This window comes from Falco naumanni, chromosome 17, assembly GCF_017639655.2.
Source record: "Falco naumanni isolate bFalNau1 chromosome 17, bFalNau1.pat, whole genome shotgun sequence".
Classification (NCBI taxonomy): Eukaryota; Metazoa; Chordata; class Aves; order Falconiformes; family Falconidae; genus Falco; species Falco naumanni.
Window position 1 is genome coordinate 1,157,854 of NC_054070.1, and position 25,851 is coordinate 1,183,704.

Consider the following 25,851-nt stretch of genomic DNA (forward strand, 5'->3'; position numbering starts at 1 on the left):
TGACCCCGTGCCAGCAGCACAGGGCAGCTCTTGTCCTGCACACTGGGCTCTTTGTGGGTGCCTCCACCCAGCCCTGGGTGCCAGCAGCCTCTGCACCCAGGGGGGGTGGCGCCCGGGGGTCCCCCGAGGGCCGTGCATCACCGCACCCCTGCACCAATTTGGCCCCGGCTCTTCCCCAACCCCCCACCCCGGGGTTGGCATTAAACCGTTATCTTGCACCCCACAGCCCGGTGTCATCTTGGTGGCTTCCCCCAACTCTGCTCCAAGGCTTCTCCATCTGCAAATGGGGTAAATGGGCAATTCCCACCAAACCAGCCGCCAGGATGAGCCAGCTGGGGGGCACTGCTGCCCCCCCAGCCCCGCCACACAAAGCCAGGGGGCGAGAGCATCCCCAGTGGCATTTTGGGTCAGAAAGCAGCAAATTCAGCGCTGGGCTGGGGGCTGGGGGTGCAAGGCCAATTCCTCCATCCGCCCCTCCCCCAGCCCTGGCTCTCTGGGGCTGGGACCCATCTCCCCCCGCAGCCGGTGGCACGGGACAGGTGCTGGGGCACAGATTCACCGGCTCCTGCTGTGATTCATGTGCCCCCCGCACCGTCGCTGGGAAGGGGGGGTCCCATGGGAGGGGGGGGTCCCAGCCACCAGCTACATTTGGGACTGCTGAGTCCATCACTCCTGGCAGGGAAAAAGCCACGCAGACCCCCCAGGGGGCAAATGCAGACCCCCCAGGGGGCAAAAAGCTGTCCCATCTCCCGGGGGACCACAGGTCCCAGCATCCTATCGCCCCCCAAAACCCCACAACGAGCCCAGGGAGGGGGAAGCCGGGGGGCAGCTCTGAGTTTTATTGAAGTGGGATGGAGGGGAAAAAAATAATAATAAAAATAATAAAAGCAGCAAGGTGGGTGCTGGGGGCGGGGGGGGGGGGGGGGGGGGGGGGAAGCTGTCCCCAGGGCGGTCCCCGCCGGCCACGGGCGCACGCAGCCAGCTGCGTGGGGGCTCAGGGTTTGGGGGCCGCCTGCTCCCGGAGGTAGAGGTCACGGATTTCGGCCAGGCTGCGGCTGAGGCCGCCCAGTGCCTGGGCGATGACGCGCAGGACGGAGGTGGTTTCCCGGCGGCTCTCGGCGTATTCCCGTCGGAAAGCTTGCATCTCCTGCACCAGCCGCTCGTTGGACTGGACGATGCGTTTTTCGGCCGGCGTGAGCTGGGCGCAGTCAGGTGCCCCGTCCGACAGCCCCGCCGTACCGGGGGGGCCCGGTTCGCCCGTACCGCAGTTATTGAGATTCTCGGCCTCTTGCTCGAAGAGGATGCTCGGGAAGTCGGAGCCCAACGGCTCCTGCTGCCCACCCAAGTCGCCGAGGGAGAGTTCGGGGGGCGCGGGGCGCGGGGGGCTGCGGCTCCAGCCCTCGCACAGCTCGCTGGGCGGGCGGACGCTGGTGCGGGGCAGCCGGCGCTCAGCGCCACGGCCGGGGATGCCGTCGGCGGCCGGGCTGTGGAAAGGCTCAGTCTTCACCTCCACCGGCTCCTCCTTCACCGCCTCCTCCTTGACGCCTGTGGGATGGACGGAGAGCGCAGGGCAGCTGGCGGGACCCCCCCCATCACCCCACGGACTGAGCAACCCGACCTCCTTCTGCCTCTGCTTCCTCTGTCCTCATCTCCCTTGTCCCCATCCCCGTACTCCCGTGTCCCCTCTCCTGCACGCGGTCCTGGTCCCATCTATGCACTCACATCCCCATAGCCCCGTTGTCCATCATCAGTCTGGCCCCATTCCATGTCGCTTGTCCCTCACCTGGTCCCAGTAGTCCCATATCTCTGTCCTGAATGTGGTAGCCCCTGTGTGGTCCTGGTACCCCCATGTCCCTGCCCCAGTCCCACCAGTCCTTGCCCTCTTCCCAGGCCCCTCTTACCGCTGTCCAGGTCCCTTGTCCCTGTCCTATTCCTGGTCGCCCATATCCCTGACCTGATCCTGGTACCCTCCCATCCCGATCCCCGCGCTGCTGTCCCTTGAACCTGCACTGGTCCATGTCCCTGTCCTGATCCCAGTCCCCTCAGGCCTCTGTCCCCGCCCCAGTACCCCCATCCCTGTCCTGCTCTCAGTCCCCTCCTGTTGTTGTCCTGGTACCAGCCCCCTGCCCTGGCCCAGGTGCTCCCATTCCCTGACCTGGTCTCTCTGCTCCTGGCCCTGTCCTGGTCCCCTGCTCCGGTGCCCTGTCCCTTGCCCCTGTCCTGGCTCCAGCGCCCAGTGTCCCTGGCCAGATCCTTGTATCGTCCTGTCCTGGTCCCAGTGCGCCTGTTGCTCTCCCTGTCTCCTATGTCCTGGTCCTGTTCTTCCCATGCCCCTGTCATCCATGTCCTTATGCTGGTCCCCCCCCGCCTCATCCCTGTCCCATTTCTCCATGTCCCTGTCCTTCTCCCGTGTTTATGTCCCCTCCATGTCCCTGCCCCACATCCCCATTCTGATTCTCCCTGTCCCTGCCCCAGTTCCTCCATGCACCTGTCCTGGTCCCAGTGCCTCCACACCCCTGTCCCTCACATCCCTGCTCCAGTCTCCATGTCCCTGCTTTGGTCCCCTGTATTCATGTCCTGGTCCCCCATGTCCTGGTCTCAGTGTCCCTGTCCTGGTCCTGATCTTCCGTGTCCCTGTCCCAGTCCCTCCACACACCTGTCCTGGTCCCAGTGCCTTGGTCGTGGTCTCCTGTGTCTCTGTCCCAGTCATCCATGTTCCTGCCCTGGTACCACCATGTCCCCATCCTGGTCCCCTGTGTCCCTGTCCCTCCATGTGCCTGTTCTGGTCCCACTGCCCCTGTGTCCCTGTCCCCCATGTCACAGTCCTGCTCCCCCATATCCTGCTCCCAGGGTCCCATCCCAGTCCTAGTCCCCTCCCATGCTGGTCCTAGTGCCTCCATGTCCCTGCTCCAGTCCCGGTCCCTCCTGTCCTGGTTCCCCGTGTCCCTGCTCCTCCTTGTGCCTATTCTGGTCCCAGTGCCCCTGTCCCAGTCCGGGTCCGTCCCATCCCTGCCCCAGCCTCGCTGTCCCTGCCCCGGCCCCGTGTCCCGGTGCCCCCTGGCCCTGCCCGGTGTCTCAACCCCTGCCCCGTGTCCTGGTGCCCCCCAGCCGCAGCCCGGTGTCCTGTGTCCCGATGCCCCCTCCCTTGGCCCAACCCCTGCCTGGTGTCCTGGTGCCCCCTGGTCCTGCCCCGTGTCCCGGTGCCTCCCTGCCCGACGTCCCAGTGTCCCTGGCCCTGTCCCGCGTCCCATGCCCCGGTGCCCCCCCTGCCCCATCCCCTGCCCGGAGTCCCGGTGCTCCCCGGCCCTGCCCGGTGCCCCGGTGCCTCCCCCCGCACCCACCGTGCGGCGCCACCACCTCGACGCTGAGCAGCGGCGGGCCGGTGCCGGCGGCGCCCCGCGCTCCCCAGCCGGGGGCGGGCCCGGGGCCGAGCTCGGGCGGGCCGGGCCCGTTGCCGCTGCCGTTGCCGGGCCGGGCGGGCCGGGCGGCCGGTCCCTGCCGCTCCTGCCGGTGCCGGGTGATCTTGTCGTTGGCGCGGCGGCGCAGCCCCCGCCAGCGGTTCTTCACCTCGCCGATGTCGCGCTGGTTGCGGCCGGCGGCGTTGATCTTGTTGGTGATGCGCCACCAGATCTTCTGCTTCTCGTAGGCGTTGACGGTGCTGGCGGCGGCGCCGAAGAGCAGCTGCTCGTACTTGAGCACCTCGCTCATCAGGATGTCGATCTCCTGCAGCGTGAAGTTCGGCTTCCGCTTCAGCAGCCCCCGCCGCGCCCCGCCGCCCGCCGCCATGCTCCCAGCCGCCGCCGCCGCCGCCGCCGCCTCATGGCGCCGCCCCGCCGCCCATCGCCCCGCCGCCGCCGCCGCCGCCGCCGCCGCGCCTTTTGTCCTGCGCCGTCTCCGCGACACCGAGCGCCCCGCGGCACCGAGCGGAGCGGGGCGGAGCGGGGCCGGCGGCAGCGCGCCCCCTGCCGGCGCCGCCGGGCGCTGCCGGTGCTGGTGCCGGGGCGAGACGGGACTGGCCCCCCCCGTCGTTACCGCGCCCCCTGCCGGCGCCGCCGGGCGCTGCCGCTGCCGGGGCGAGACGGGACCAACACCCCTGCCGGCGCCGCTGGGCGCTGCCGGTGCCGGTGTGACACGGGACCGCCCCCCCGGCGGTATCGCGCCCCCAGCCGGCCGCCGCTGGGCGCTGCTGGTGCCGGTGCCGGTGCCGGTGCCGGTGTGACACGGGACTGCCCCCCCGTCGTTATCGCGCCCCCTGCCGGCCCCTGCTGGGCGCTGCCGGTGCCGGGACGAGACCGGACCGCCTTCCCCCTGGTCGTTACCGAGACCCCTGAAGGCTGCCGCTGGGCGCTGCCGGTGCCGGTGCCAGTGCCGGTGCCAGCGCGAGACCGGACCGCCTCCCCCCCCCGTCGTTATCGCGCCCCCTGCCGGCCGCCGCCGCGTGCAGCCGCTCTGGTACTGCCCCCTACCGGGCGCCCCCGCCGCCCCGCTCCGTTATGGCGCCCCCTGGCGGCCCCTGCCCCGTCCCGGTTCCCTCCGGCAGCACACCCCCCCGGCGCCCCCCGGTGCTCAGGCTGCGGGGCCAGGGCCGCTCGGTCCGGGGCGTCCCAAGGGTCCCGCGTGGGCGGCTGGCGGGGGCCCCCGGGAGCGGCCTGAGGGTGGGCACGGGGACCCCGGTGCCCCCCTGCCCGCGGCGCTGCCCCCCTGCACAGCGCCCCCGTGCGGCCGGGCGGCCCCTGCGCCAAAGCAGGCCCAGCCGGGGTCCCGGGGATGGGGCTCAGGGGGGTGCCCCATCGGTGGGCTCTGGGTGGGCAGGTGACCTGGCATGCGCCCAATCTGGGGGGCCCGTGGGCCCCAGTGCTCCCAGCTGAGGTCTGGCAGTGGGCAGGGGTCCAGGGCGCAGCACCGGGGAAGCGTTGGGTGAGCTTTATTGCTGATGCAGTGGGCACAGCGCTACACATTGCAAAGGGGCTCCGGGGGGGCGCGGGGTGGGGGTCGGGGGCACTGCGGGGCCCAACCCGCTGGCCCCCCGGCTGCCACCCTCCCCCGGGGGTCCCGGGGCATACAGCGTGCCTGCCCACCCTGTGCCCACAGGGGGCTGCTGGTGTCACCGGCTCTGGTCTCCCCCCGGAGCACCAGCTGGGCGAGCCCCACACTGCAGGGGGGATGTGGGGCAGGTGGAGCCACTCGGGTGTGGGGTCAAGAGGGAGGAAAACCCTCGAACCGAGCCCCCCACGCCATGCCCCGAGCCCCCTGCACCAGCCCGGGCTGACCTCCCGCTCTGTCCTCCCACTGCCCCCATCCCCGCTCTGCCCCCTTCCCTGAGCCCCCGTTTCCACTGAGCCGGCACCCCGCGAGCCGGCACCCCCAGCCCACCGGCTGGAGCCCCCAGGGGGGAGACAGACCCTGCAGGCGAGTGGGGTTGGAGGGCACCAAGCCCCTTTGGCCAAGCCCCCCGCTCTGCAGCCCCCTCCTCTGCCCCCAGTGTCACCAGGCAGAGCGGGGCACGGTGCTGGCGACAGAAAGAGCTCGGGGGGCTCCACAACTGTCAACACAATAAATACAATGTCTTCCTCCGGCGCTGCACGGGGCGGCCGCGCTGGCCCTCCTCGGGCCGGCCCTTCCTCTGTCCCAGAGAGACCCCCGCTCCTCGGCGGTGTCACTGCGGGGTCCCACGGGGCTTGGCGTGGAGACAGTCACGAGAAAGGCAAGTGGCCCGGGGTCCGCCACGCTGCGGGGGCAAAGCTGTCCCGCTCCTACTGCAGCAACTTCGGTACCTCCACCTGCCAGAGAAGACACCCCGTTACTGGGGGGAGCTGGGAGCGAGGAAAGGGGACGCTGGGGTGGCGCGGGGGACCCGGTGCAGACCTGCTGTGGTGGAGTGGGACCCTTGTGCTGTGGCTGTGTGGGGTGCTGGGCACCTGGGGACATCTCCCCTTGGCCAGGCTGGCTGTCCCCACACTCAGGCTGAGGGGCAGCCCGGCCAGGGACACAAACTGGGGTGAGTGAGATGTTTCAAGGCATCATCCTGGGACCGGTGCTGCGGTCGCAGCCCCCCCGGCCACCCTGGCTACCCCGCACCCCCAGGGTGCTGCCAGCGTGGCAGCGAGAGCTCAGTGAGCTGCTCCCCTTGAGGACCCGCTGCCTGCATGGACACTGGTTTCTGCCGGGGGAGGTCCTGGATTTCCATCCCCTGGGGGTGTAGGTTAACGCTGGCTTCACCCTCATGTCCCAAACCTGCTGACCTCCCAAACCTGCCCGCTGGATCTGCCCACCCCAGGGGCTCTGCCAAGGGATGGGGCTGCCCCCCGTGCTCTCTGCCAAGGGACGGGTCTTCTGTTGGACGGTCTGCCGAGGGACGGATCTGCCAGCCCCATCTGCTCTGCGAGGGACGGTGCAAAAGGATGGATCTGCCTGCCCCGTGTGCCCAGCAAAGGGATGGATCTGCCCCTGCCACGTGCTCTGTGCGGGGGTTGGGACCGCTCCATACCCTGCACCGGAGCAGGACAAGCCCAAGTGACAGCAGATGTGACCTCAGGGCTCAGCCCACAGACTCGCCCCACGGGCAGACCCCACCATGGCCCCACACTTGCCTTCCTGAGCTGTTTGAGGTTGCTGGAGCGGATGGCGGCCAGGAGCTGGTCCCGTGAGTTCTTCTCCTGGGCCGGCAGTGCCCGGTCTCCCAACTTCCTCTGCGTGGCCGGCGAGAGCGAGTTCCTCAGGCTCTCATTGATCAGTGGTGGGGCGAGCGGAGGAGGAGGTGGGGGTGGTGCAGCAGGCGCCCCCCCTTTCTTGGGTGAGCTTTTGGGGGAAGCCTTGGGGGACGGCTGTGGGGATGGCTTGGGAGACCCCTTTGGCAGGGCTCCGGGCTTGGGCACCTCCAGGAGATCTTTCTTCTCCCCACGCTCCTGTGCCAGTTTCTGCTCCTGGAGGCGTTTCTGCCTCTGTTTGTCCATGTTTCGGCTCAGCAGGTTGGTGACCGTCATGCGTGGTCCAGCCAGCTCAAAGTGGTAGCCCAGCTTCAGGAGCGTGGTGTTCTCCTTCAGGAGCTTGGCGATCTCCATCTCTGTCTTGCCCCCACAGATGTGCCGCTGGTTGTGGAAACGCAGCTCCGTCAGCGTGTTGTTCTGCAGCAGCGCCCGGAAAATGGCCAGGATGCCCTTGCCCGTGATGTGGTTGGAGTCCAGGTTGATGCTTGTCAGCACCTTGTTGGACTTCAGCATGATGGCGATGGCGAAGGCCACGTGGTCATCAGCACGGGTGTTGGCCAAGGCGAACAGCTTGACCACGGTGTTGAACTCTAGGGCCTCGGTGAAGCGCACCAGGGTCTCGTTGTTGATGCAGTCTGAGTTGTTCACGTTCACTTCGGTGACCTCGGCATCGTTGTTCTTCACCTTCTCGATGAGCTCATCAAAAATGCTGGAGGCTTCATCATCCTTGGCCTGATCCGAGGAGCTGCTGGTGGCAGGCTTGGAGGGGCTGCTCTTGGCTGCTGCCTTGGCCTCCTGTTTCTCCTCCGCTGCCTTTTCTGCCTCTGGCTGGGATTTCTCCTTCTCATCTGCCTTTGATTTTTTCAAAGCTGAACCCTTGTCCTCTTCTTTTTTGTCTTTTTCTTTCTTATCTTCTCCTGTGTCTTCTGCCTGTTTCTTTGAGCCCAGACTCTTCTCATCTTCCTTTTTATCCTTCCCTGTGCCCTTCTTCAATGCTGAACCCTTTTCTTCTTCCTTTTTGTCCTTCCCTGCATCCTTCTTTAATACTGAACCCTTCTCGTCCTCCTTTTTATCCTTCCCTGCATCCTTCTTTAATGCCGAGCCCTTCTCATCCTCCTTTTTATCCTTCCCTGCATCCTTCTTTAATGCTGAGCTCTTCTCGTCCTCCTTTTTATCCTTCCCTGCATCCTTCTTTAATGCTGAGCTCTTCTCGTCCTCCTTTTTATCCTTCCCTGCATCCTTCTTTAATGCTGAGCCCTTCTCATCCTCCTTTTTGTCCTTCCCGGTGTCTTTCTTCAACACTGAACCCTTTTCTTCCTCCTTTTTGTCCTTCCCCATCAGCTTTTTCTCCATGGCCTTGACTTTATCGTTGATAGCCTTGTCCTCTTTGGTCTTAGCCTCAGACTCAGCTTTAATTTTCGGGTCTGTTTTTGGAACGTTTTCTTCTTTTTTAGAGTCTTTTCCCACCTTTGTATCCCGTTTCTGGGCCAGGTCTTTGGAAGGGGCTTCCTTTCCCTTTTCTTCTTCATTCTGGGCTCCCTTCTTCTTCTCGCTTGATCTGCTTTCCTAACGAGAGAAAAACACCAAGGCGTTACAGAGACAGATGCCTCCAGCTTCCAGACTCACCACCCCAGTTTCACCATCACCAGCTCCGCACCTTTGTCATGGGGGAGCCACCGCAGGGCACCGGGGGAGAGTGCCGCAGCCGGGGAGGGGGCGCAGGATGGTGCAGGACAGTCCTGCCTCAGGAGCGTCTTAGACTATGCCCTTGAGCTGCCCGAAACCAGGAATTTACAGCAGAACGTTGTGAGGGCATCATGCGGGGTCCCTGGAAGGCGGCAGGGAGATGCCGTGGGGGAGCATGAGGACAGCCAGCACCGCGGCTCTGCTGTGGCAGGGGACAGGCTGGTGGCCAGGACCCGTCAGGGAGGTGAGTGACCTGCTCCAAGTGGTGATGGTTCAGCCCTGGGTATGGGCCTGTCTCCTCCATCCCAGCGGAGTGACCCACCACCTCACGCTCACACCCTGCAGCCTGCGGCTGGTATCCTGGTTTCAGCTGGGATACGGTTAATTTTCTTCTCAGTAGCTGGTGCAGGGCTGTGCTTGGGGTCTGGTGTGAGCATAACCTTGGTACCACACTGGTGGTTTACTTGTTGCTAAGTTGTGCTTACTCTAAATCATCTAAATCCAGGACTTGCCAGCTCCCCCTGCTCTGCCAGCGAGCGGGGCACAAGGAGCCGGGAGGGAGCAGAGCCAGGACACCTGCCCCAAACTCGCCAAAAGGATATTCCACACCGTGGGAATCACACCCAGTATATAAACTGGGGGGAGTTGGCTGGGGGCCACCAATGGCCGCTGGGGGACTGGCTGGGCATCGCTCGGTGGGGGTGACCAACTGCATCGTGCATCACTTGGGCTTTTCTTGTTTTTTCCTTCGGGTTTTATTCCTCTCTCTTTCTCTCTCCTTTTTGTTACTATTAGTATTTTATTTCAATTGTTAAATCGTTCTTCTCGACCCACGATTTTTGCCTTTTTCCTGATTCCCCTCCCCACACCACTCAGGGGGGAGCGAGCGAGCGGCTGCGCGGTGCTTAGCTGCCGGCTGGGGTTAAACCACGACGCTGGACTTCGGAAAAGGAAGGTTTAACCCAGCCGAGGTCCTGGGTTTAGCATCCAAGTGCCCCGAATGCAGGCAGAGCCTGCGGCACCCAGGTGTGATGAGGTCCCCTGCAGGTCCTCAGGGCACCTTTGCTCTCCTTCTGCCTCCAGTCCCTTCCCAAAGGGCTCCAGAGGTCTGCGGGATGCCCTCCTCCATCCCCAGCGAGCCAGAGAGCCTAACAATCCGCAGGGTGCACCTCCCTTAGCAGACGGCTCTGTCTGACCCTTTCCTATTCATACCTCCTACGAGTTATCCTCTTTCTAATCACCTTTTTAACGAGGGATGATCTGCTGCCTGTACCTCTGTGAACCCCAGGTGCTTTCCCAGCTTTCCTAAACGGTTTCTAGCTGGATGCTCCGCAGCTTTGCCCAGTCCAGAGCCCAACACGCTTCCCATGCCGGCCTGGACGCGTGTGCAAGCAGGGGAATGTCCACAGCTGGTGACACAGGTGACACAGCCGTCGCACCCTGGGCTCTCTGAAGCCGGCCTCTTTTGACCAGGAGTTTGCATTTTTGATCTCCCTGCAGAAAACCAAGGCAATGGGGACGCAGTTTATTGCTTTGTATGTCTTCCCAGCCCGTCTTCTTCCAGTGTCCAAAGGTTTCATCAGAGGGAAGAGCTTAACCGGGGTGGTCTGGGGGAAGGATGCAGATTTTGCTGCACGTGTTGGGTGAAACAATGTCACTGCAGCTGGCAGCCCCTTCCCCTGCCTCTGGGGTCTTCCCATCTCTGTGCCAAGAAGCCGTGCAGCGGTGCCCTGGACTTCTTGCGTTTCTTCTCTCTCTGATCCAGCCAGGATGCCTGCTCACTCCCTAGTGGTCTGGCAAGCATCAGTGCTTTTGGTTTGACTGGTTCCTGTATATTCACCCTCCAAAAGTGATTTTTGCCTTTGCTTTTATGCTTATCATGATGTCACTGTTGCATTCACCAGATTTTGGTACACTGGAGGAGCTTAGTCTGGCTTCTGGCTCTGCAACACTGACCTTCAGGCAGCAGCTACGCCCTCCCTGCACAGAGGGATGCAACCCCAAGGCTTGATGGAGCTACCTCTGGCAGCAAAAGATTTTCTTCTTTTCCTTTGTGCTTTAGGGCCATTTGATCATTTGTTTCTTGCAGTCGAAGCCCCTTCTCACGTAATTTTTGGTACATTTGCCAAGCACCTGAACCTGGCTCTTGGCACAGCCTGTCCCGTGCACCGCTGCTGACCACAGCCTGAGCCAGCAGCTCCAGGGCACAGAAAATGCCTCGCTGCAGCCTTCACCCATGGCTGACAGGGCTGCGAGGAGTCTCCCATCAGCATCGTTACGACACGTTCTGCTTCGGCAGCCAAAGCCTTTGATCCCAGCTCAGTGCACGCAGCCTTCCAGCCCGTGGATTTTCTTACGGCACCGCGCTCGCTTCCTTCTGTGCCTGCAGCCATGCGGGCGCGGGACCAGGGCTGTCAGGGTAGTGCGGTAAGAGCAGGGCACTGGAGCAGGGTTCATAGCCCCGAACATCAGATGTGAGACACCTTCACTCCCAACTATGGACAGACAACTGAAGATGGATGAACCCCTGACACTGGGACCGAAGCTGCTGTACAGAGGAGGGTCCCACCGTAACGTCCACATCAGGGTTTGGCAGTTTAAACCTCCTTCTCCCCACTCAGCAGCCGGGGAGCACGTGGCTCCTGCCCCTTGCAGCGAGCCTGGCTCTTCCTGGCAGCCTGGTTTTGGCAGCATGGCTCAGCTCGGTGTGCTGGCCGGCCGGCGCCGGGGGGGTTCTGTGTGGAGGTGAGCAGAGGGTGACGTTCTGAGATGCTGGGAGCTGGGAGCCCAGCTGCAGAGCCGCGGTTAGCACAGGCTCAGAGCTACAGCTGCGCAATTCATCTGGGCATCCTCGGCTTGACCACAGCGATGCTGGTGACCTGACAGCGATGCTGGCTGCAGGAGGAGGAAGAAGCACCAAGGCGCAGGGGTGGCAGAGTGGATGTCATCTTTGCTGGGGGGACTTTAGGATTTCAGGAGGAAGAAAGATGCCTCTGGGAGCTGCAGGTGTGATGCCTTTACAAGCTCCCTGGACCCTCTCAGGGCTAGGAGAGCACTGTGGCTCCACTCAGTGCCTTGAACCCCCACATGAGAGTCCAGACACCCTCGTCTGCAGCCAGGGCTGGCTGCCTCCTCCAGACGATGCCCTGCTTGCGATGGGTGTCCGTGCTGGGGCAGAGTGCGGCTCTGCCCTCCCAGTGCGCAGCACTGCTGGCCCTCGGGGACTGCTTTTTTGTGGAAAGAACTGGCCTGGCTGCGAGCGGGGCAGCCATGGGGACTGTTTGTACCTGGTGTATAAACAGATGCCATCTGGGCCGAGAGAGCTGTTTATTTAGTTAAGAGATTTCTTGGCTCCCCTGTGCAGACCTAAACAGGCGACAGAAAGGCACATGCCAGAGCCGTACAGAGCCTGTCCCTGTGTTCACATGGCCCCGCGCTGCTGCAAACCCCAAGGACCAGGGATGGGGCTCCCAGAGGTGCCCCAGTGCCAGCACCACCCTGCCCCGGGGGCTGCGGGTATCGAGTGATGCCACCTCCTCTGGCCCTGGGCTGGTGGCCCTTCTCCCCAGGACATGCCCTGTTCCCAGGGCTGGGATGGTGCAGGGGTGCTCAGTGACTTCCTGAAGCATCTCGGTAAAGGAAGAGCCATGCCTGCCCTGGCGGGAGGCTGGGCAGGACGTGTGTGGGGGATGAGAGCTGCTGCCTCCCCCTGTCCCCCTCTGCCCAAGGCCACATGGCCACGTGCCTTCGTCCCCTCCTGCCTGTGCACCCACCCCCCGGCTCTCGGTGTGTCCCACCACCCCAGCTCCACTGCGGGTGCCAGCCCTGGGTGGTGACACCAGCCCAAGCTCTGCTCACTGGAGACAGTGTGCAAGTCCTCCCCTCTGAGCTGGAAATACAGCGCGTTGCTCCAGCTCTCGGAGCTCGGCAGGCGAGCTGCACGGCAGGGTGATGCAGAAGAGGACAGATGCATCCCTCCCCTGGTCCTGAAACCCTGGCTGAGCCCGCAGCCGCCAGCGCACCTTCTCCTGCAGCCCAGGAGCCACCAGCCAGGCTGCCTCCATCTGCAGGGCCAGCGCCAGCCCTGCACCCCTCCATCGCCATCCTGAGTCCTGCCTGCTCGCTCCTCTCTGCCACGATGACATATTTACCTTGGATACCTAGAAACCAGTGCCACCGCACCCCCCTCCTGTGCCGTTCCCTCTGCTGTGAGCACAATTATTAGGGGAATATTTTTACACAGCGTGTCAGATCTTTAAAAATAAGCCTAATGAAAACAGCCTGGTACTTGGCTGATTAATCACCAGTGTTTTGATGAACTGAAATGCCTTCCCGTTTCCTCTAAATAGACTAAAATGAGCATTGCCATTGCTCGTTAGCATTTGTAACCCTCAAACCCACTCAGATGTTTCCTTAAAAGGCAAAGGAGACGGGAATTTCTTGCCTGGAATCCGAGTGCTCACAGCACCGCTCCGGGCGCTGAGGAAGGGATGGGGATGGGGATGGAGCAGCCGCCCAAGCTGGGCATGGGTGGGAGCGGAGGGGCTGCCGAGCTCTGCTGCTGGTGGTGGGGATGTGACGGTGGAGCGAGGTTCTCGGCTCCTGCCCTGAAAGCCCCATGGCTCCTTTCAGGGTAGAAAATCGCTCCTTGGGTGGTAGGTATCGATCTGGCTGATGGTGAATGAGAGCGGGTCACCCCGCTGTGCCCACAAGCAGGCTTCACAGCAAAAGGGGAACACGCTGGAGAGGAGAGGAAAGGATGGGCTATCCAGGGACCCACGGAACCTGTGCCCGAGCTGGAGGGAAGGGGTACTTTGGAGCCTGGCTGCTGCTGTTACATCAGTCCCTGGCGGAGGGGACATAGGGAAATGCACTTGTAGAAGAAATATTTTGTCTTTGGAAGGGGCCAGACTTCACCAGCCTGCAGTTATTTCCAGAGGCACGTCCTGGGAAGAGTCCCTCATGGCCCACATTACCAGGCTGAACACGCTGCCCCACCACGCCGGCCACGTGCTCAGCTCAGCTAAAGAACAAGATGTAAGGATGGAAGCCTTGGGGAGCACATGCTGCCAAGAGCAGCTCCGTGTTGGCTCTAGGGAGCCATGCCCCACCTGGGTTTGAGGAGGGCTTGGATGAAAGGGGGAAGCCAGGAGAGCCCAGGACAGCCCTCACGGAGGGCCACTGCTAGGGGCATGTGGCATGTGCACCCCAGGAGGAAAAGGGACCGCCAGCAAAAGATCTCAGGGCCAGACCTGCACCTGCAGTTCAGGTTAAAATGGCTCCAGAAACAGTGACCTCAACCTGCAGGCTTGGCAGAGGTCTCTAATGTCACCTGCAGCTCTGGTGGCCTCTGGAAGCCAGCTGTGAGACGTCACCCCCCAGCTGATACAAGAGCATCAAAGGCACAAGAGGGAATTCCTGAGCCAGGATCAGGCCCATCCCAACAATCACCACCACTGGAAAATCCAGGGTTAGCTCCGCCATGGCCAACGGCTCCAGGTGCTGCTCGCTGTGGGTGGCCATGGGGACAGAGGCTTCGTGCACCCCCAAGCAGAGGGGCACGGTCCTCGCCTGCGTGCAGCTATGGGGCCATCTGTTCTTGAGGGGTATAAGGAGAAAACATGGAGCAAAGCGAGAGGCAAGCGTCAGCCCCTTCAGAAACCGCCCACACGGGGACATGGAGCCTATTTAGCCGAGTCGGAGCTGCGTGTCCTCTGCTTGCGCCTACGCTCTTGCAAGCACTAAGGGGTTACCACCGCTTGTAACCAAACTGCCCTGCACCAGTGTACAAGCCCTCCTAAACCAAGATGCAGATGTCTGTGGAAGGACAACGGGACCAGCTCAACTTAATTAATCCTGGAATGATTTCAGTCACATGGAGTAACTTCTGCATGTGCATTGGAGCCCACCGGAGCCCGCGAGTCTTCTCCTTGAGACTCGCTGCCTCCCTCCGCCCCAGCAGCTCCACCAGCAGAGCAGTTTCGGTGTGCTGGCTGCCTGGCATGTGGCTTTTGCCACCAACAGAGACTCTCCACCCAGAGCCGTGCTCCTTGCAAAGCAACCAGAATCCCTCCAGAGCTGTAGCGTTGGAGGATAAAGTCCAGGCCAAGAGACTGACCCATTCTTCCAGACTCTGCTGGAATAACGAGGTCCTCTTGCAGCCAACAGGACATTTTCCAGTTCATCTCTTGGCAGGGCACCACTTAGGCAACAGGTACCCACCAGCAAAGCTCCATCAGTCCCAGTGATGGAGGGGCTTTTGGAGGTGGGAGAGCAGGGAAGTGGGGAAGCCGCAGGGATGAGGGGGGACTCTGAGAGACAGACAGACAGCTCACCAAAAGCTGTTGGTCAGCTGGGGGCTCCCAGACCAGACTGGCAAGGGAAGGAAGCTGGGTTTGGTTATTTCAAGTAGGGGGGTTAGGCATAATTATGGATCCATAACTAACAAGCCAACCTGGTATCACTACCTGAGGGGTTTCAGTCTGTCCTCCACATGCTACTGAGTCCTACAAAGGTTTCCAGAGCCACCAGAGACTCTGTTGAACCCACAGCTCTAAGCCTGAGCATCTGCATCATCTTCTGAAGGCACCTACTTAGATGCAGAGGCTAGAAACCCCACTGTCCCCTGCGTCCAAATCCCAGCTAGAAACTGAGTGAGGCACCAGCATCCCACCACCCCTCAGTGTGACCGTGGGTGAAGGGAGCCGAGGAGGCTGGGCACAAGCCATGTGAGAGCTCCCAGGGAACAGGGATGTCCCCTGAGACTGTCCCACTGCACAGAGGAGTCCACTGAGGTGGCCAGCGGGCAAAGGCAGGTGGTTCTGCACTTGCCCTTCCTGGGTATTTGGGTACCTGTTGCCATTACGCTCTAGGCATGTGAGAGAGCTGCTGGAGCCAAGCTAAACCACAACAAGCTGGCCAAGCTACTCCTTTCCTCCATTCCTCATCCTGTTTTGAGTAACTCAGGGACAAGTCAGAGCCAAGGACATTCCTGGAAAAAAATGCTGTGTCCTTGGCCGAGTCCTGGGCGCCACTGAACCTGGGTTGCCAGAGACCACCAGAGGAAGCGGGACCACGAGGCTTCTGCTGACCCTGCTTGCCCAGGACAGCCAAGTCCAGGTCTATGTGACACCCACCCACTCACAAAAGGATCTGGCATCGCTCTACCTGCAGCAGTGCCAGGACAACCCTCCTGGTCCTTGGCTATGAGCAAACGCCACGGGCCAGCGTCACGAGGCAGCCTGCCTGCACCCCCGCACGCCCCGCAGAGCTCTGGCCCCCGCGGGCTCCCTGGTAGGGCCATTCCCAGGCAGCGAAGAGTTTCTCTCTTGGCACATTTGGATTCTTTTGGCATGAAGCAAGGGTGAAAGGACCTTGGCTTCCAGCACTGGGTCGGACGCAGACCTAGCATGACCCCCTGGCCATGCTCTATGTGCTAAAGCCCAGGGCGAAGTAAACAGCTCCTTGCCCTGCCCTGCCTCAGCTATCACTCTGTTATTTTAACGAGGAACTCAGTTATTCCCCTTCCCTTCTGCTCAGACCTTTCCGACCCCAAACATCACTGTCTCTTTGCACTTCCCAGGCCAATGTTTTTAAAAACATCCTCCTCCTGAGATGCAGCGCTGTTCTCCAGAGACTGGACAACTTCTGGCCCTGACTTTTGCCTTGCTTTGCCTTCACTGCTGAATTAGGGCTGACAACAAACATTTCAGCCGGGTTTCCTTTAATAGAATAGCGACAACGACATGCAGCCATTTTCCAGAAAGCCCTTAAAACCACTGGATACTCTGCAAATGGAAACTTTTGCTTCTCTAACAAAACCTGTTTTTAGCAGTCTGGGTTTTTCTCCTCTTTCCGTTGTATTCCCAGCTCCTTCTCCTGGCGCTGCCATGGCTGAACTGGATATTCCCAAGACGAGACCTTTCCCCTGATCACCTCCTCTTCGGCAGAGGTTGCAATGGGCAGTGAACGTCAGCGGTTCATACCACGGCCACCTCAAGGCTGGATTTCTGCCCGGTGCACTTTCTGCCGGCAGCCCACAAAGAGCATTCCTTGGATTTTTAGGAACAGAACTGCAGTTCATCCCTAGCAAGTCTTAAATCCTATGTCCCATCCTCTGTGTCACGGGGGCTGGATGATTGAGAAGGAGGACTCTGGCTCCCAGCCTCCTGGGACTACAGGGAAAACATCTCCAGGCCCCCTGCAGGTGCAGGTCTCCCATGGGTCCCATCACCCAGCCCACAGGACCACCACAGCCACCCCACGGCATCGCCAATGGCCGCAGGTACCCAGTGCAGGAGGCTGAATCAAGGTCTTTGAAGCAGGTGAGATAAGCCCCAGCCCTAGGTGCCTACCTGCCAAAACCAGAGAGCTGTTTGCTGGTCAAAACCCTTAAACAGCTTATGAGAAACAGGAGCACTGGCTCCTTAGGCTCCCACCCCATATGGGAGCTGCAGTCCAGAACACTGCACTCAATCAGAGAGAGAAAGGCATGCCAGGAGTCACGATCTCTAGTTCTTAAAAACTGAAGATCTTCCCTGAAAGGAAGCAAACCACAGCTCCCCTCCTGCGGTGGGTGGCTCTCGTGGCTGGTTCCCATGCCGGGCAGGGTTGTCTTCTGCCATGGTCCCTTCTGCAGGACCGCTCGGAGCCCTCAGTAGTGTCTGGCAGGTCTTGGCATAGATCCTGACCAAAATATCTTGTCCCAGCCCTGGGCTACTCAACCCAGTGTCAGTGGGCTGCACGCACCAGAACTTCTGCGACCCTGGGCTGTCACCTCTCCTGTTGCATTTCTGCAGCTCTTGCTCCTGTCTGTTTTCAACCTTCCCTGCACCGCACTCTGGGCTGAGGACAGGACTGAGCAGGACTCACGTCACTTCATGGCGTGGCTGCTCCACCGCCGCTGCCACTCTCCGCGCCACGACTTCAAAGCCAGTGCCCTGACACCTCCTCCCCTGCGAGGTGAGATCCTCTCGCTCCATCGTGCTGTGATTCCCACACGGCAAAGGGTGGGCTTGAGTGACACGACCGGTTAATCCCAGCGTCCTGCTGGGAGCTGAGTCACCAAGACCATTTTAGCATGCACATGACATCATAACACTGCGAAAGAAAGCGATACATAAAGGACCCCAGCTCTTTTCCTCCTCTGTACATCTATTTATCAGCTCAACATAAACAGATAATAAACCTCCCGGGTAGCTCGGCCCATATAAGCTAAACACTCCAAGCATTTCCATGGATTTATATGCATCCCAGTTGTGGCTTATGTAAATATAGTACTCAGCTTTTTACTCCTGTTTTTTTCAGACTGACTAGAAATTCAGCTTTTTTTCCTGCTTGTGCCCTTAGATGGACCGTGCATCTCCCAGACAGAGAGCGTGCCTTTGGAGTGACCTACGTGGACGCTGGGAATGCTTTGTGCTGCCACTCGCCCCGGTCACAGCAGAACAAGGTCTCTGCCACCATTTCCCAGCAGCATTACAAAAACTCCGATCTGGCCGCGAGGTTCCTGCTCCCCCCACTTGTTCAGATGTGCAGGTCAAACCTGGGTGCGTTGCCACCTCACTTGCTTCAGCCGTTCTCTATATTGCAGATGCTTCAGTTTTCTGTCATGGAATTGTTCCTGCTTCTCTTTTCGCCTTGCAGGTCTGTTTTATCGTCTGCTGCTAGCTGACAGCTCTCGCTTCTGGTGCTTGCCTTTCTCGTTACAGGCTTGGTATGTTTTCAGAAATAAAGAACAGAACATCTGAGCACAGACAATGGCAGTTTTCAATTCTGAACAACAGAAGGTGACAAATAAAAGGGCTCTCCTGGATGGGCTGCTCTGCAGCGGGCTGGAGAGGCCACAAAGCAGACCATCTGTTGCTTCCTTTAAGGACCAAATAGGAATGATTTAATACCTTTGGCTTCTTTCAAAATAAGTGACTGTTCTGGATATCTATGGATATCATCCGTGGGATTGGACACAAAGACCAGCAATCCGCCAGCTCCATTCCTATTCTGCGTGTTGGTGGCAGGTTGCACCTTCATCCCCTGCCTACCCCAGTGTGAGCTGGGAGCTGCTGAAGAAGCACCAGGAGGAAGGGTACCCCAGTGTCACCCACCCCTTACACCTCTTTTGGAGGCCAGGAGCTGGGCAGAGCAACAACATGTTCTGATGAGGCATCCAGCCTGCAAGAGACCTGCCCAGGACATGGTTAAAAGAAAGGCAAGAGCTGGAAACTGGTGAAGACTCTTCCAAGGGAGAAGGAACAGTCTTGGCATCTCGACAGAACTGGCTGATAAACAGAACAGCAGAGTTTAAATACATACATGTTAGTCACAGACTGGTAAGATGCTTAAAGAATGATACAACCACTTCTTTTCCCTTGTTTGTAATTTCCCTTGAGTCTGTCCCAACTATTTAAATGTGGAGCTTGTTTTTCCTCCAGATATTTTCATGAAAAGATGACAAGCTTTGAGCAGTAATAAGAAATCTAAATGCTAACTTGCTTTTCCATAGTGTTGAAGGGGGCTTACTGTTAAGGATCTCCACTTTTCATGGTACCTTCCTCTACATACAGCCACCAGTAACTGGATTAAATACCACCCAGCAGCAAGTGCCCAGCCTACACCACAGACCCCAGTAAGCTAGAAAGCAAGGCAGGACTTTTTACAAGACCTTTCCAAGGAGTTTTGGCATCCTTACCCACGGCAATAGGACCTGCTGCCCTCTGGCACTGACGTCCTTCAAATATGCTGCATTTGGATGAGGTGAACTCCCTCTCAGGTCACTGCTTTTCCCTCGGCATCAAAACCCGGCTGTGAGGACCACTGTCCCACCACTCACTGTCAGCTGTATAGAGCCTACAGCGAAGAGTGCCGGGGACACAGAGACAGCCCCAGGAGCTCTGCGCCAGGCAGAGCAGCCTGCAGGGAGAAGGATGCATGGACCTGGAGCAGCAGTGAGACACCTGAGAGGAAGGGGAAAACTGAGCCCCCTCAACTTTTCCTGTGGGAAGGGTGTTCAACCTTCAGGGGACAAAAATACAGGGACGACCTGCACTGTGCAGAGCTGGCCCTGGCTGTGCACATCTGCCCTGGCGTCCAATGTCTCCTGTGCAGAGCCTTCTCCTTCAAGAAGCTGGTCCCTAGGCTTACATGGAAGGAGGCAGCCACCACGTGTGCAAGCATCTTGCTAAAAGAAGTTCTGGAATGAATCCCCTCGGTCAGCAGGATAATGCCCCCCTATGCAATTTCCCTGCATTTCCCCAGTCATTCATGCTCGAGGCTGCGTCAGTGCAGCCCTGTTGGGAGGCAGGACTGGGGACTCTGATGAGACTGGGACATCCAGGTGTCCTCTCCTTACAGGTGAAGTTGAGGGAAGGCGGCTCCATCCATTCCCAGGGAAGATGGTGGTGCAGAAGAACAGTGCAGGGAGGGGCTGCCTTGGCCACCACTGCTCAGTATTTTGGGAGCCACCTAAGCCCGCGGTGAGGCCAGGTGGGAATCCAAGGAGAGTCAAGGATGGCAGCAGGTGGATTTTGTGGCACGCTTTGTAAAGGAAAACTTCCTGCTGTGAATACAGCGGCTGCTACGGAGCGCTCATCTGCCAAACCACCTGGTCCCATGGCACACACGGTTCACACGCAGTGGTGGTCCCTTCCACGGGGTAGCTCTTCTCAGCCAGGTCCCCCCCAGCAAAGGTACCCCCAAGGGGGTTTAGGAGTGACCCAACGCCGGTGGGAAAGATTGGGGTACCTCCAGGGTGTACATCACAGTGCTATATGCACAGACACATGTTTTTTAAAGATGTCACCAACAGCAGAGGAAGAACTGGACAAAGCCAGGCTGACTCTCACCAGACCTGTCTCCTCATACAGCTCAGCTGTCAGAGAAACCCACCCCACAGAGACACCCCGTCCCCCTGGCACAGACAGCTTTTCCTCTGCCAAAGAGAAAACCCAGGCACGATACATAGATTTCAAGTGACAGCAAGTCAGCTGTGCCCCCAGGTAAATCATCCTTTGGGTAATGCCACCACTTCAACTTTACAGCACGTTTCTAACCTGAATTTTTCTCTCCTTATGTCTTTGCCTGCTAAGTAAAGAGTCATGAGCTATTAGAAATCATCCCTTCATTTATCTTCTTGTGAATATTAGTTTAACTTTGGCTCCCGTGATACATGGACCTACAGGAAGGTCTTGAGCGCATCCACAGAGAGGCACTGTCCCAAGCCCCACTGTTGAACTGGGGTTTACTTCCACTCACAAGCAATACAAAATGAAGATTAATTAATTAATGCATCACCAAGATACGAATTTGGCTCCACAGCGTGGAGAAGCCAGGGCAAAGCTCACGTCTATTTTGGGATGTTTATAAACTGGTTCCTAGTTACCCAAGTTTGCCCTTTTCATCACTAAGAAGATGTGTTATTATGTAGTTACAATATTTCTAAATATACCCACTCTTCCCAGTATTTAGAAGGGAATGGAGTTGCCTGGAGCCAGTTGAAAAACGGAACAATGACTGCAAGAACTCTGAGATGGGCAGAAATTTAACCTTTCCCTTTAAAATACCTTATTTTGTACTTTGGAGAATTTCCTGCACACCTCAGCTAACAGGCAACATCCCACCAACCACTGCACAAAGAGGGGGCAAAGGAGGGATGGAAGAACAGGAAGGAGGAGGAAAAATAACGGGGAGACAGGAGCACAGCAGCCTGGACCAGCGTGCTGCCAGCCCTGCGCGGACGCTGCTGGGTCCCCGGTCCCGGCAGGCTGCGGGGAGCTGGAGCGGCCGTTGCCCCACGAGGGCTGTGACCCAGTCACCTCCCAGCTTCACAATTAGCAATAACGATACAGCCTGAGGCACCGCCGCGGAGCTGGGCTAGGAACTCCTTAATATTTTCTATCCTCAGTGCCTTGGTGCAATCTCTGTAGTTCAAGGACCAGAAGCTAACCTCCCGTCCCTCCCTACTGAAGAGATTTCACAGACACAGAATAGCATCTTCCAGATGTTCCGAAGGCCAGTCCCACTGGAATGACTTCCCATTCCTTCCCTGCTCTCATGCCTGTGCTTCCCTCCCATGCTCACACGTCCGCTTCTTGCTTGCAAAGGTTTTGCTCGATGGGTTTCGTTGGGGATGCCAGGCGCCGTGTGGGCTTGTGATGCACAACGCTGGGAGCCGACAAGGGAGAGGGGCAGGGGGGACATGGATGGGGTGATGCCTGCACTTGGCTGGAGGAATGCCATCCCCCGCGGGTGCGCAGCCCCAGCGCTGGGGTCGGCAGGCACAAGCGCTTCGCTGCCCGGCGCAACATGAAAACTATTGATAGAAGAGAGGGATTTGTCATCAGGAGCCTCAGGGCTCTGAGCAGCTGGGTGAGAGCTCGAGAGCCAGCCGGGATGCTCTGGATGGCTCCATGTTCTCACTCTACCCTGCAGCAAAACACAACCTTGCGGCTGCCTCAGGTGGATGGAGCCTGGGCTGGTTTCTGCGATGCTTCTGTGGTCCAAGGATCCTGTCCCATCCTGTCCTCGTGCCCCATGGTGGAGCAGAGGTCCTGCTCCACCACCGGCATGGGCTGACCTGCCAGCGCTGCGAACTGGCATTTTCTAGGTGCTAATCCCAGGTCCTAACAATGCCAAGGAGGAAGGGGTAGAGGATATTTTTTTCTTGGCCTCCAGGGATTGAAATAGAAGAAAGTCAGTTCTGCCATATCCAGTTACTGCAATGCAATCTAACTGGGCCTGTTTCACCGACAAATCTGACTGGCAGCCAACTTGCTTTGTCTTCCACGGCCCAGAGCTACTGAAGCTCAAAGGAGAGCACAACCAGTGCTTTTCTCAGGACCCCTGTCGCTGCCCTCCCCACCAGCCAGGGCTGCACACCCTCTCCTGGGTCACCTCTCCTCCCCGTGTCATCCCTTGCCACCATCCCGAGTCCTCTCCCGCAGCACACAGACACACAGAATCCCAGACTGGTCGGGGTTGGAAGGGATGTCTGGAGATCATCTAGTCCAAGCTGCTGTTGAAGCAAGCTCACACACACTCTCAGGTATCTTCCAAACAATGTAGTGTTTAACCAGACCATTTCCCAGCTCTCTTCTTCCAAAAAACACATTTCCTCTCTTCCTCCTGATCACAAACACTTCCCTATCCCACTTCCCAGTCAACTCCTCATCTTCCCATGGCTAAAAACAAAATAGCATCATTAGTGATGTCGAACGCTTTTTCAGTGCCAGCTCCCAGTGCTGGCTGCAAGCCGGGATTACCTGCAAACCAGTGCAAACCCTTGCAATGTCACTGGGATAACTGGTCCCACATAACAGCATTTCCCTTCCCAGACAGTTTTGTCCTGCAGCACCTGCAGTTCCCCACCACAAGGCAATTTTCCATCAGTCCACCAGTGGGAAAATAAGCCCAGCGCTCTCGTGGCGAGGGGCACAGTGCTTTTGGTCCCCCAGCCCACGCCAAATGTCACATATAGAAGGTGAAGGCTGCGAGTGCCTTGTCCTCACAGCCAAAGGAAAGCACCCTGGCTGCACAGCCAGAGCTTACAAAGGGGTGGGGGAAACTATTTAATCCCTTGTTCAGGTCTCCAAAATAAACCTTCATTTATCTATAGTTGCGATTTTCATCCATTTCTCCCTGTTTTCTCCCAGGCTCCGGTCAGGAGAGTACCTTCCTATAATATACTCTGTTAACATCCAGAAAGAGCTATTTCCAAGTGCTCACAGGTTAATTAGAGCTTGATTACTGAGCTGGAAGATCTAGGGTACTGCTGGGTGACCTGGAATAGATACAGAATCAGAGCCAGAGCAGTCCGTTAAGAGGGGTATCCACATAAGCCTCTGCTCCGCTTATGCAGCTGATACTCCTCAGCCCTGTCCCGTCACAGCAGATGCAAATCCAGCCTGGGACATGAAATCTGTCCATGACTACACAGATAAATAGCAGAAGAGTCTCCCTCTTTCACTTTCTGGCTCAGCCTGCTGTGGAAAACTAGGGAAACCAAATGCTTCCCGGCCTCCCACACATGGAGCACATACCAAATATTCTTAGTGCAGAGGTTAATAAATGTTACAGAGAAGTGGGATTGGCTCCCACTAAGGCAAGGCACAAAGAAAGGAGAGGGACTGGCATGAAGCTTTCTAGCTCAAAGAAAGCTATTAAAGGATTTGCCAGGTGCAGAGGAGGAGATAAATGTACCCAAATCAAAATAAAAGAATGAATTTGAACTGAACAATATACACAAACAGCTTGGGGCAAAACCTGCTTCTTGGGGTGATTTCCATAAAGCAGGAAACTTTTTTTTTATTCCACAAGAACCAGAGACTGTTTCAGCTTTTGGACAAGAAGAACTGAAAGGACCAAGAGTTGGGAGGTTTCCAAAGGAAAATAACAGGAGGAAAAAGAAATGCAGCCCGCAGGACTGCTGTCGCTGCACTGGCCCCTCCAGCTGCCTCCTGGAGCACCACCTCTGCTCCCAGCCCTGCTGAAGGATGTTCAAGCAGAGGCAGGGAGAAAATCCCTGGCACCAGCACAGGTTCTGGCTTTGCGAGCGACACCGGGATTTCACGAAATACCCTGTTCCCTCCCGGAGTGCCTGGCCCAGCTCCCTGCCTTGCTGCTCTGGCCCCTCCGTGACAGCTACTCCTCCTCACAAGCAGCACAGCGCTCCTTTCTCGGGGTTCGGCTGCTCCTTCTTGTCCCCCAACCCGGCCGGCGTGTGCTCACAGCTATGCCCCGGCATTTCTTACAGAAACAGCTCAAGAGTGGGGAGATGTGACTTACGTCTATCGAGTGTTCCCTCTGAATAAGTTTCCTGGTCTCCTTTTCGCAGTGATTGAGCACCGTGTCGCAGTTTTGCGAGCCAGGTGGGGAATTTTCTGTTTGGTTTTTCTGACTGAGCTCCAGAGGGATGCTTCCATCTGGATCCACCACATCCAGCTCCTTTTCCAGCTCTTCCATCTCCTCTGGAGACAGAGTAGACAACAAACTGTCAATATCTGGATCTTCACTAACTTGTCGCCGGTATTTGGCCACTTTGGACATCTTGGCTCGCTGGCGAGACACGGTTGCGGTTGTGTGTGGTACCCAAGGAAGGAGAAAAAAAAAAGAAGCCGAAGCTCCAGCACCACTTCCCCCAGCGGCAGCAGGTGCTGAAGTGTTAAATCTCAGCAGCTCTCAACCCCTGCAGCCCGGGATCTAGTAGCTATCTAGAGGGGACACCCCTCGGTCCCAGGGTTGGCCAATAACAGGATCCAGCCGGGATTCGGGTGCTGGGAAGCCAATGGAGCCCAGCGGGAGGCGGGGAATGGTGCTATCAGAGGAGCCTGAAACCCGAGGACATTCCAGGGAACCATGCAGCGCTGCATGACCAAATTTAGTCCGGAGCATTTCGCCTTTTAAAGGCAGTGGGCCAACCTAGTGAGAAAACACGCAAAAATGCACAAGCTGGCAGGCTGGAGATCGGGGGTGGGGTGGGTGGGGGAGGCCCATCCCTGGCATGTGCCCATGGGTGCTGGGGGGCTACTAAAGAGGTCAGTGTGGCTCCAAAGATATGAGGCGTCTCCTCTGTCACAGGAGGGGAGAGTTTCTGCTGTGGCAGTGACCACTCTTGGCTGAAACGGGCAATAAAGCGCCTACCCCAGAGAAAGTTTTCATCTTTATCCCACTGCCCTGCAGGAGCTGTGCGGTTGGTTAGCCAAAGCGCACAGCCCTTCGGATAGAGGCGGTGGGTGGCTGCGCTGCTGGTTTCTTTACGAAGGATGTGCAACGTCCAGCACCTTTGCAGCAGGAGGGAGCAGGCACGTGCCAGCCCAGCCCGGCGCCTGCCCCTTGCTCTGCCAAGTCTGATCCCAGCACTGTCCCCGAGTCGCTTTAGGAGAGCTTCTGCTGCTTCCCGTCCTCTGCAGAGGTGTTTCTGCAGCTGCTCTTCATCACAACCCACTTACCTCGCCAAGCCCCAGAGACGTCCCTCCTTCTGCACAGACTAAATTCCTGAGTCTCTCCTGCATCTGGTTCAGGCAGTGCCCTAAGCCTGGGCTTTGGTTGGAGGCACCTACTTTCCATCAACCTAATCCATAAAGCTTACTGGCACCAGCAAATTCTCCCAGAGGGACGGAGGCGGGTAGGCTCTTCTCTCTAGGTTTCAGGGCAGCTTTACCCCATGCACAGCATTTTGTACCCATTTGTTATGCTGCCAACTTCATCCTTTCTTCTTCATCCTCCTCATATTTACTGCCTGCTCTCAGGCCTCTCTCTGCTAGTTCAAGCAAGCAGCCCTTTCATCTTCTCCAGTAAAATAAGCCCTTGTAAGATTTTCCTTGCCAGCCTAATCACCTTCTCTGCCTGTCTCCCTGGCTCAGATCCCATCCTGAACACAGGCAGAGGCTGCTCCAGGTGAGCCTCCCAACGCCTTGTGCTACAAACTAGACATACCCCATCTTGATGGGAAATGTACATTCTTGTT

The 25,851-nt window shown here is 58.5% G+C and overlaps 3 protein-coding genes across 4 annotated transcripts; all 3 read right to left on the reverse strand.

The window, feature by feature from the left end:
• Positions 1-808: 808 nt before the first annotated feature.
• Positions 809-5,238, reverse strand: LOC121098679 (transcription initiation factor TFIID subunit 4-like). Its single transcript, XM_040616951.1, has 3 exons — positions 5,234-5,238; positions 3,342-4,462; positions 809-1,545 (listed from the first exon to the last, which is right to left on the reverse strand). The coding sequence occupies exons 1-3, from the start codon at positions 5,236-5,238 to the stop codon at positions 995-997; spliced, it is 1,677 nt and encodes a 558-aa protein (XP_040472885.1). The 3' UTR covers positions 809-994.
• On the reverse strand, positions 1,541-3,252 carry LOC121098651 (protein qua-1-like). Of its 2 annotated transcripts, none has more exons than XM_040616893.1 (2): positions 2,924-3,252; positions 1,541-2,501 (listed from the first exon to the last, which is right to left on the reverse strand). In XM_040616893.1, the coding sequence occupies exons 1-2, from the start codon at positions 3,249-3,251 to the stop codon at positions 1,780-1,782; spliced, it is 1,050 nt and encodes a 349-aa protein (XP_040472827.1). In that variant the 5' UTR covers position 3,252; the 3' UTR covers positions 1,541-1,779. The 2 variants fall into 2 exon arrangements, with proteins under 2 accessions (XP_040472827.1, XP_040472826.1); XM_040616892.1 differs by having other exon boundaries at positions 1,541-2,495; positions 2,918-3,252.
• Positions 4,909-24,603, reverse strand: LMOD1 (leiomodin 1). The gene is made up of 3 exons (XM_040616932.1): positions 24,171-24,603; positions 6,591-8,273; positions 4,909-5,780 (listed from the first exon to the last, which is right to left on the reverse strand). Exons 1-3 carry the CDS (start codon positions 24,429-24,431, stop codon positions 5,754-5,756), a joined length of 1,971 nt encoding a protein of 656 aa, XP_040472866.1. The 5' UTR covers positions 24,432-24,603; the 3' UTR covers positions 4,909-5,753.
• Between the last annotated feature and the right edge of the window lie 1,248 nt (positions 24,604-25,851).